Below are 11909 nucleotides of genomic sequence, written 5' to 3' on the forward strand. Positions count from 1 at the left end.
TTATCGTTAGACCCATACGTCCTCTCCCATCTAAGATCCCCACATACATTCCACGGCTTTCTACCACTCGATATCGCTTTACACGCATCAAATAGCAGAACACCCGAAGAATGTACGGATTCTAACACCGTTTTATTAATTAGGGTCCCCTGAGGATCTCCATTCCTGAGAGTCAACCAAATTGTACGAGGCTGATACTCCGGACTGAAGCACTTAGGTTCTCCTACTCCTAAATGGCACACACTATAGTCTATATTTAAGTATCTACATCTCGATACATCTCCTTTACACTCGTATTGTGAATGCCAAATTAGGGTTTGGGATATATGGTTACCTGTTCTCGTAGTCTTAATGCATACCTCACAGCTAGGAGTGTCGGTACCTCTACCTTCCTGAATATAAAAACACATATAAATAAACACTATCAAAAGCACATCTTTCGCCGTCATCCTCAGTCTTCGTCCGTGCGATGGCGCCTCAGCTTCCAGGATGTGAGGGGCTGCAGGGAATGGAGTTCTGCTCATCTTCACAGGTGTCCCTTCGAGACTTTCCTGGCTTATACACTATGTGATGGTAAGCGGACAGGCTTTATTATGGCCTTCTCACTCACACCTGTAACAATAAAATTTGTAATCCACAATAATTCCTCGTTACTCCGACTGAGTAGTGCGTTTTAACCGGATCTTGCAGGGATTCTCTGGATCTGCTGTAACTTGCCAAGAATCGACTGCTGCTGGTTTAACCCTGGAGTGATGTATCCACGGAGTCACTTCTGCTACTTTTATTGCTGTAGGGGTAGACAAAAGAACAACATAAGGACCTCTCCACTTGGGCCCTAACGGTACATTATTCCACTCTTTAATCCACACTTGATCTCCTGGATGATAACTATGAACAGGGGGATAAATATTCACAGGTAATCTATCTTGTACCCATTTCTGTACCTCCTCCATAGTCTTACCCAACTCTACAACCTGCTGCCGGGTAATTCCTTCTCCCAACTGACTCAAGTCCCCCCTTAAGTTACCAAGTACGGGAGGTGGTCGCCCATACATGATTTCAAAAGGAGAGAGGCCCATCCTTCTGGTAGGGGTACTGCGGATTCGCAATAAAGCTATGGGTAAGAGAACGTTCCACTTAAGTTGGGTTTCCTGACACATTTTAGCCAACTGGTTCTTTATAGTTCTATTCATTCTCTCTACCTTACCAGAACTCTGGGGTCTATATGCAGTATGAAGCCTCCACTTTATACCAAGCATATGAGTCAGTTGTTGTAGGCACTGATGAACAAAAGCTGGACCATTGTCCGATCCTATAGAACAGGGTAGTCCATATCGGGGTATTATTTCTCGTAGCAGGAATCTTACAACTTCTCCTGCTTTCTCTGTACGAGTAGGACATGCTTCTACCCAGCCTGAATAGGTGCACACAATTACCAACAGGTAACGATGTCCACCCGATTTAGGCATTACTGTAAAGTCTATTTGTAGATCGGACATGGGGAGTCCCCCCATAAACTGGACTCCTGGTGGCTTTACTGGTCCTTGTCTTGCATTATTCTTAGCACACGTTACACATCTGCGTACAATGGCCTGAGTCAAGTTGGACAATCTTGGTATGTAGAAATGTTTCCTGAGAGATTCTTCAGTACTGTCTCTCCCAGAATGTGTCCCGTTGTGATAATTTTGGACAATTTCTACCGCTAGTGATGCTGGTATGACTATTCTTCCATCTTCTAGCTGATACCACTTGTTCTCCAAATACTTTCCCGGTTCAGTCTTTAACCACTCCTCTTCTTGAGCTGTATAAACTGGAGTCCATTGGGACAGTGGAGTTGGTATAAGAGCAGCTATATGCCCCACATACTCCTGTCTTCCTGATTCAGCAGCACGCTTAGCTGCACTATCTGCCATCCGATTTCCTTTGGTTACATCACCATCTCCTCTCAGATGCGCTCGACAATGTATGATACCGACTTCTTTCGGCTCCCACACTGCTTCCAATAGTTGTAGGATTTCAGCTGCGTACTTGATTTCTTTGCCTTCTGAATTCAGTAGTCCTCTTTCTTTATACAAAGCTCCGTGGGCATGAGTGGTTAAAAACGCATACTTAGAGTCCGTATAGATATTTACTCTTAAACCTTCAGCCAATTGTAACGCTCGTGTTAGTGCTATTAATTCTGCCTTTTGTGCTGATGTTCCTTTCGCCAGTGGCCGAGCTTCTATCACCTTGTCTATTGTTGTCACTGCATATCCTGCATAGCGGATCCCTTCTTTCACATAACTACTGCCGTCGGTGTAATATTGAACATCGGGGTTCTGGATGGGAAAATCACGAAGATCTGGTCTACTTGAGAATACTTCATCCATTACTTCCAAACAATCATGTTGACTTTCAGTAGGTTGTGGCAAAAGGGTAGCTGGATTTAAGGTGTTTACAGTCTCTAAATGCACTCTTGGGTTTTCACACAACATTGCTTGATACTTGGTCATACGGCTGTTACTAAACCAATGATTTCCTTTGTAATCCAACAACGTCTGTACTGCATGTGGGACTCGTACATAAAGTTCTTGACCCAGAGTGAGTTTATCGGCTTCAGCTACTAGCAGGGCGGCTGCAGCTACGGCTCTTAGACAAGGTGGAAGTCCGCTGGCCACTGCATCCAGTTGCTTAGACATGTAGGCAACAGGTCTTTGCCATGATCCCAAGTACTGTGTCAATACTCCCACAGCCATTCTTCTTTGCTCGTGTACATATAAGTAGAATGGTCGTGTGTGATCAGGTAGACCTAATGCTGGGGCACTCATCAAAGCCTTCTTCACATCTTCAAATGCCGTTTGCTGTTCTTGGGTCCATAAGAAGGGGTCGTGCTCTGTACCTTTGATAGCTGCGTACAGAGGTTTTGCTAGTATCGCATAGCTGGGAATCCATATCCTACAGAAGCCTGCTGCCCCCAAGAATTCTCGCACTTGTCTTCTATTCTTGGGTATTGGTATTTGGCAGACAGCTTCTTTTCTCTCTGGCCCCATAATTCTTTGACCTTCAGAGATATGGAATCCTAGATACTTGACAGTTGGCAAACACAACTGAGCCTTCTTTCTAGACACCTTGTATCCTGCCTTCCAGAGAATGTGTAGTAGATCGTGCGTTGCTTGCTGACAGATTTCTTTTGTAACTGCTGCTATCAACAAGTCATCTACATATTGTAACAATACACACTCTCCTGGGATGGACTCGAAATCCAATAGATCTTGACTTAGGGCTGAACCAAATAGGGTAGGTGAATTTTTAAACCCTTGGGGCAGTCTTGTCCAAGTCATTTGGCGTTTTGAGCCCGTTACAGCGTTCTCCCACTGGAAAGCGAAAATACATTGACTTTCTGCGGCAATTCGGAGGCAAAAGAAGGCATCTTTGAGGTCTAAAACTGTGAAGTAAGTAGCCCCGCCCGGAATTAAAGCAAGCAGGTTATATGGATTGGGTACAACTGGATGTATGCTAACAACCGCATCATTGACTGCTCTTAAGTCCTGCACAGGTCGATACTCATCTGTGCCGGGCTTTTGAACAGGCAGCAATGGGGTGTTCCAGGGGGAAGTACAGAATTTTAGGATACCATACCGTATGAACTTATCCAGATAGGATTGGATGTTCTTCTTAGCCTTCTGCGGAATGTGATATTGTCTTAGGCTCACTGGATAAACCCCATGTTTCAGTTCAATTTTTATTGGTGGAATATTGCGGGCCAGTCCTGGTGGGTTGTTCTCTGCCCAAACTCCTGGTATGTTAAACAATGTCTCATCACTCCTAGGGTTTTGGCTAGTCAACACTGTATAAAGTCGCCACTCTTCTTCCTTTGGTACGGATAAAGTCATAATACCTGAAGGTCCATTAAACTTTAAAGATGTTGTTCCATCTGGTAGGAACGTAATCTGCGCTTGTAATTTGGATAGCATATCACGTCCCAGCAATTGGACTGGACATTCAGGCATATAAAGGAATTGGTGTTTTACTACGTGGCCTCCCAATGTACAGAGTCGACTTTTAAGAACCGGTCTTTCAGCACTTCTTCCAGTTGCTCCTATCACAGTAATAGTCCTTCCAGATGGAGGAGCAACTAGATTAGTCACCACTGAATGTTCAGCACCAGTGTCGATCATGAACGCACTCCTTTTCCCCCCTATTGATACATCGACCATAGGCTCCGCTCGACCAAGGGGGATGGAGCCCGGTCGGTATCAATAGTCCTCCATGACCGTGTCAGCCAATCCTACAAAGTCCCTACCTTCTCTATCGCGAGACCTTTGCGCTGCTGGAATATACCTGTCTTCCCTAACACTTCCTCTGTTCCCATTACTCCCTCTATAACCATTACTCCCTCCGGGACCTCCTCTACCTCTCGCTCTGCCTCTAAAGTTTCCGTAGCCTGCCCTGGGTTGGTGTCAGGATCGGGACAGGGATCCAACACGCAAAGTACAAACAGGTACAGGATACGTATACCGGTCCTTAGAATGGCCGGGCTAACGTACAGAGAGTATAGAGAATGGTCAGAGACAAGCCGAGGTCGAGGGAACGAGAAGACAGGTAAGCGAGGAACAAGCCGGGCCAAGGATAACGGAGGTAAACAGAGTAAGGAAACAAGCCGGGTCGAAACCAAAAGGATAACTGAGAAACACCAGCGCACTGTGTGACTAGACAGGCTAGAACCACGACAGGGCAATGAGCAACAGGGCGAAGTATGTTTAAATACCCTGGCTAGAGAGGATAGACACGCCTCCGACGAAACCTGATTAGTCTGTCTCGGACTGAGTGACAGGTCGTTCCGGATTGGCGTGATGACGTCGGCCTCCGGGCACCATGCTACAAAAGGAAGAGACTCCCTCGCGGCCGGCGTTTGTGTGACCGGGTCGACCGCGAGGAACAGAGGAAACATGGCGTCCGGACGGATGAACGTCTAAGTCTCTACCTCTCTCGGAGGTAGAGACTTCAGGTACCCTGACAGTACCCCCCCCCTCAGATACGCCCACCGGGCGGAAAGAACCGGGACGAGATGGAAAGCGAGAGTGATACGCCCTGCGGAGACGAGGAGCATGAACATCCTCCTGAGGTACCCAACTCCTCTCCTCAGGACCGTATCCCTTCCAATCGACCAGATATTGTACTTTCCCCCGGGAGATACGAGAATCAATAATAGAGTTAACCTCATACTCCTCCTGACCTTCCACCTGAACAGGACAAGGAGGGGCTGTTGTGGAGGAGAACCTGTTACAAATAAGAGGTTTTAGCAACGACACATGAAACGAGTTAGGGATGCGTAAGGTATCAGGAAGAGCTAGACGATACGCAACTGGATTGATACGAGACAACACCCTGTAAGGTCCAATATAACGGGGAGCGAACTTCATGGAGGGCACCTTTAAACGGATGTTCCTCGTGCTCAACCATACCCTATCACCCGGAACAAAGAGCGGAGCCGCCCTTCTACGTTTATCAGCATGTTTCTTAACCAGCATAGAATTGTGCGTAAGGATTTGCCGAGTTTGATCCCACAACTTCCTCAAATTAGCAACATGAACATCAACCGACGGCACCCCCTGGGAAGGAGAAGCCGAAGGAAGAATAGACGGGTGAAAGCCATAATTCATGAAGAAGGGGCTTGAACGAGTAGAATCGCAAACGAGATTGTTGTGTGCAAACTCTGCCCAAGGAATCAAACCGACCCAATCATCCTGGTGTTCGGAAACAAAACATCGCAAATATTGTTCAATTTTCTGGTTGGTACGTTCAGCAGCTCCATTAGACTGAGGGTGATAGGCAGAAGAAAAGTTCAATTTGATACCAAGTTGCGAACAGAAGGACCTCCAAAAACGGGAAATAAATTGGGAACCTCTGTCAGACACAATTTGAGAGGGTATCCCATGTAGGCGAAAAATCTCCCTAGCGAATATCTCGGCCAATTCGGGAGAAGATGGAAGTTTAGGCAGAGGGATGAAGTGTGCCATTTTAGTGAATCTGTCAACCACGGTGAGGATAACAGTCTGTTTTTTAGAGATAGGTAGATCGACAATAAAGTCCATGGCCAAGCAGGACCACGGCTTCTCTGGAACTTCTAAGGGGTGCAGGAATCCACAAGGAAGCGTATGAGGTTGTTTGGTCTTAGTACAAACCTCACATGCAGCGATGAAATCTTTAGTATCCCTACGTAAAGCAGGCCACCAGAAATCCTTAGAGATCAACGCAAAAGTCTTGCGAATACCAGGATGTCCCGCCATCTTGCTGTTATGGAAACACTGCAACAGTTCCAGTTGAAGAGCAGGAGGAACGAAATGTCGACCCACAGGAGTCTGTCTAGGTGCTAAATGTTGTAGCTTAACGATCTCGGCCAGTAACGGAGAATGAATCCTGAGATTCGTATTAGCAACAATATTGCATTTCGGAACTATAGAGGAAAGGACCGGCTCAGGTACAGTAGAAGGTTCATACTGGCGAGATAAGGCATCGGCTTTAGAATTTTTTGAACCAGGTCTATAAGTCAGCACATAGTTGAAGTGAGTCAGGAATAAGGACCAACGAGCCTGCCTAGAGGACAGGCGCTTAGCCTCCCCAATGTAGGACAAGTTCTTGTGGTCCGTCAGGATAGTAATAGGGTGTAAGGTTCCCTCTAATAAATGTCTCCATTCCTTTAAGGCTTTAATGACTGCTAAGAGTTCTCTGTCGCCGATGTCATATCTGCTCTCAGGGCCCGAAAGTTTCTTAGAAAAAAAACCACATGGGTGCAATGGTTTATCTACCCCCAATCTTTGTGACAGAACCGCCCCTACTCCTGTCTCAGAGGCATCGACCTCGAGCAGGAACGGTAAGGTCGTATCCGGATGGACTAGTATTGGAGCAGAAGCAAAAAGTTCTTTGAGACTCTTGAAAGCAGCTAGAGCATCAGTAGACCATGTCTTAGTATCCGCCCCTTGTTTGGTCATATTGGTGATGGGCGCAATAATAGACGAGTAGCCCTTAATGAAGCGTCTATAATAATTAGAGAAGCCAATAAATCTCTGAATAGCTTTGAGTCCCTGAGGCAATGGCCAATCTAAAATAGACTGGAGTTTGTCAGGATCCATCTTAAAGCCCTCCCCAGAAATCACGTATCCAAGAAAGTCTATCTGGGTCTGGTCAAAACTGCATTTCTCAAGTTTACAGTACAAACCATGTTGTAAAAGTTTGTGTAATACCTGTCTGACTTGTCGATGGTGGGTCTCAATCTCTTTAGAGTGTATGAGTATGTCATCCAGGTAGACAATAACACAATCATGTTGAAATTCCCTAAGAACTTCGTTAATCAAATCTTGGAAAACTGCAGGTGCGTTACAGAGACCAAAAGGCATGACCGTATACTCATAATGACCATAGCGGGTATTAAACGCTGTCTTCCACTCATGGCCTTGCTGAATTCTCACCAAGTTGTACGCCCCTCTGAGGTCCAACTTGGTGAAAATCTTAGAGCCCTTTAACCGATCAAAGAGTTCTGTAATCAAGGGGATAGGATAGGCATTCCTGATGGTTATTTTATTCAACCCTCGATAATCGATACAAGGTCTGAGTGACCCATCCTTCTTCTTAACAAAAAAGAACCCAGCCCCGGCAGGAGATGAGGATCTCCTGATAAATCCCTTGTCTAAATTCTCCTGAATATACTCCTCTAAAACAGCATTCTCTTTAGTGGATAGAGGGTATACATTGCCCCTAGGAGGCATGGTACCAGGTAATAGGTTAATTTTACAATCAAAGGACCTGTGTGGAGGTAGAGTATCAGCGTTCTTTTTATCGAATACTGCCTTTAAGTCCATGTACAAAGGAGGTATCTGTCTCTCTTTAGGCTGGGTAGTAGTGTCAGGTGTGTAAATTACAGCCAAAGGGGATACCTTCTGTAAACACCTCTCCTGACAACCCTGACCCCACGAGAGTATCTCCCCTAACTCCCAATCGATAGTAGGGTTATGTCTCTTTAACCATGGATACCCCAGGACTATGGGAACGGAAGGGGACGAAATAAGCATAAGAGATATACTCTCCTCGTGTAAGATACCAACAGACAGGCTCATGGATATAGTCTCACGAGTAATAACAGGCTCGAGTAGTGGTCTACCATCAATGGCCTCAACGGCCAAGGGGGTCTCTCTTAACTGGGAAGGAATAGTGTGCTTAGTGGCAAAGACTTGATCGATAAAATTCTCAGCAGCGCCGGAATCTATCAATGCCACGGTCTTAAGTACTTCCTTCTTCCATGTTAAAGAAACTGGTAGTAAAAGCCTGTGATTTTTGTAATTATGCGTAGAGGACAAAATAGAAACACCCAAGGCCTGTCCTCTAGAGAAACTTAGGTGCGGGCGTTTCCCGAGCGAACAGGACAATTCAGGCGTAAATGACCTCTGACTCCACAATACATACACAATCCCTCCCTTCTCCTGTACAGTCTCTCCTCTTCTGAGAGATGAGTATTGCCTATCTGCATAGGTTCAGGAATTAGTGAGGTATTGGACTCAGGACTTAGAAATGAAGGTGCTAATTTAAAGGCAGGTCTTAGGTTCCTCTCTCGAGTGTTCTGTCTTTCTCTTATACGTTCATCAATACGAGAAATGAACGAAATTAAGTCCTCTAAATTCTCTGGTAGCTCCCTAGTAGCAATTTCGTCAAGGATAACATCTGATAACCCGTTCAAGAATACATCCATATAAGCCTGTTCATTCCACTTAACTTCTGACGCCAGAGACCTGAACTCTAGTGCATAATCCACTAATGTTCGGTTCTCCTGTCTCAGGCGCAACAGTAATCTGGCTGCATTGACCTTTCTACCAGGGGGGTCAAAAGTTCTTCTAAAAGCAGCTACAAAGGCAGTATAATTGTATACCAACGGGTTATCGTTCTCCCATAATGGGTTAGCCCATCTCAGAGCTTTCTCAATGAGTAAGGTGATAATAAACCCAACCTTTGCCCTATCGGTAGGATAGGAGCGAGGTTGCAATTCAAAGTGAATGCTGATCTGGTTTAAAAAACCACGACACTTCTCAGGTGACCCACCATAACGTACAGGTGGAGTAACACGGGAAGAGGCACCTACAGAGGAAATAGGAGTAGGACGCGTCTCCTCTGGAGGATTATTAGCACGAGACAACAATGCCTGTAGTGCTAAGGCCATTTGGTCCATTCTGTGTTCCATGGCGTCAAACCTGGAATCAGAGGAACCAACCTGACTGTTTGTACCTGCAGGATCCATTGGCCCTGTCGTAATGTCAGGATCGGGACAGGGATCCAACACGCAAAGTACAAACAGGTACAGGATACGTATACCGGTCCTTAGAATGGCCGGGCTAACGTACAGAGAGTATAGAGAATGGTCAGAGACAAGCCGAGGTCGAGGGAACGAGAAGACAGGTAAGCGAGGAACAAGCCGGGCCAAGGATAACGGAGGTAAACAGAGTAAGGAAACAAGCCGGGTCGAAACCAAAAGGATAACTGAGAAACACCAGCGCACTGTGTGACTAGACAGGCTAGAACCACGACAGGGCAATGAGCAACAGGGCGAAGTATGTTTAAATACCCTGGCTAGAGAGGATAGACACGCCTCCGACGAAACCTGATTAGTCTGTCTCGGACTGAGTGACAGGTCGTTCCGGATTGGCGTGATGACGTCGGCCTCCGGGCACCATGCTACAAAAGGAAGAGACTCCCTCGCGGCCGGCGTTTGTGTGACCGGGTCGACCGCGAGGAACAGAGGAAACATGGCGTCCGGACGGATGAACGTCTAAGTCTCTACCTCTCTCGGAGGTAGAGACTTCAGGTACCCTGACAGTTGGTCTCTCTCGTACTGCTCTCTTTGCGGACATTCGTTCCTCCAATGCCCTTCTTCCTTGCAATACGCACACTGATCCCTACTCAATGGCTCCCTACTCCATCTATTATTGCCTCTATCTGGGCCCCGTTTATCTACGCCTGCGATCGCTACCGCTAGCATATCAGCCTTTTTACGCATCTTGCGCTCCTCCTCTTTCTTGCTTTCTGTTTCCCTATTCATATAGACCTTATTAGCTACCTCCATTAGTTGGGAGATTGACATACCTGCAAACCCTTCTAACTTTTGTAGCTTGCGCTTAATATCTCCGTATGCTTGGCTGACAAAGGCGGAGTTAACCATTCGGGAATTGTCTGCGTCTTCCGGATTAAAGGGGGTATACAAGCGGTATGCCTCCAATAATCGGTCATAAAAGACACTGGGCGCTTCATCGCTTTTCTGGATCACCTCAACTGTCTTCGACATGTTAATGGCTTTCTTTCCTCCGGCTTTCATGCCAGCAATTATAGCGTCTCTATAGGCTCTGAGTTGAACCATATCAGCACCATTTACGTTCCAATCGGGATCAGTGTTGGGATAATGTGTTGCGGCCCATGCTGCTGGATTAGCTTGGTTCAAAGCACGGGCTCTATCCTCTAATGCTTTAATGGCTGCTTGATTTATTCTTGTCCTTTCCTCATTGTTAAATAAAGTCATTAATAACTGCTGGCAATCAGCCCATGTCGGATTATGTGTCTGTACTATTGAGGTGAACAGATCAGTCATGGCTTGTGGTTTCTCAGTATACGAGGAATTATGGGTCTTCCAGTTTAAAAGGTCGGTTGTGGTAAATGGGACATATACGAAGACTGGGTCAGCGTGTGCCATTTGACCTGCGGCATCGATATAAGCTGACCCGGGATTCAGACGAAGAGGCATCTGATAGTGCTTTAATTGTTGGGCACCAGTCAACTGTCGGGTTTGGATGGGGCTACGTAGAGAGGCGTCAGTCATGGGTTCCGGTCGGGGAGAGATAGGGTATGGGGATGTGGGAGGTCGGTTTTGGGAAAAGGTCGTAAATAGAACACTTCGGGCCGAGCTAGATGAAGCTTGACCGGAAGTCTGAAGTGGCGCCAAATCAGGATATTCGTTTCTAATGGAGGTTGGTCTATCTGGTTCCGGAAGGGGAGATTTAGTATGAGGGGGGGTGGATCCTGTACTGGAGGAGGAAGCGGAAGTGGATGAGGGTAATGAGGGAAGGGTTACAGGACTTCCTGTATTTGCGTCACTTCCTCTTACCGGAAAGTAAGGGGGCGGCAAAGGGATCTCGGACTCAGGGGGCGTGTCCAAAATGGGCCTAACACCAGCCCTAGTGGACGAACAAGTCCTAGCTACCATGAGGCGACACTGTTCCTCGTGGCATGTCCGGAGCCATTTTGGCGAGTCATTTACGGCCTGTCTCCAACAATCAATATAAGGAAACTGGCCGTAAAGTTCAGGCCTACCCGATACAGCCACGTGTAAGCGCTGTACCAGAGTTGGATCCAAACTGCCACGTGGCGGCCATGCCGCAACCAAAGTAGGCCACTCCCTAGTACACAAAGTGACCAAACGTACAGGAGACATCTTTACCCCAAAATCACAAACTTTGAATCCCTTTTTAAAATTCTTAACCATACATCCTAAGGGATCCGGAATCGTTGACTGCGACGCACCCATACTTAACAATGGAACGTCGTCGACAACGAATACTATACACGCGTACTATTCAACAGTCACACCCGTTTCCTCTGGCAACAGCACCACGTGGTATGGTTACCAAGTGAAACGTACACAATAACAATAAACACTCAGGGAATTCCCATACACACACAGCTGCTACACCAGTCACTATATAATCAATATTATGCCCTTTGGCGTAACTACACAGTCACCCACGCTATAATTCTCTATATACGAATTACCCGTCTATAACACACCCCAGTAACATCGTCTTTTACAAATAGCGGTTACAGTACGGTTAGCATAGGTCAAAGCACAAGTTAAGGTCACAATACAATTATTAGTGGTTATGGTGTTAAACATGCAA

General features: G+C 46.4%; 1 protein-coding gene across 1 annotated transcript; it reads right to left on the reverse strand.

The window, feature by feature from the left end:
- Positions 1–1964: 1964 nt before the first annotated feature.
- LOC134574752 (uncharacterized) lies at positions 1965–10669 on the reverse strand (the record flags this gene model as incomplete). The annotated part of the gene is made up of 2 exons (XM_063433844.1): positions 1965–3992; positions 10211–10669. Coding segments are annotated over 2 exons (2487 nt in total), but the record flags the coding sequence as incomplete, so codon positions are not given.
- Positions 10670–11909: the final 1240 nt, after the last annotated feature.

The sequence above is a fragment of the Pelobates fuscus genome, chromosome 10 (genome assembly GCF_036172605.1).
Source record: "Pelobates fuscus isolate aPelFus1 chromosome 10, aPelFus1.pri, whole genome shotgun sequence".
NCBI classification, from domain to species: domain Eukaryota; kingdom Metazoa; phylum Chordata; class Amphibia; order Anura; family Pelobatidae; genus Pelobates; species Pelobates fuscus.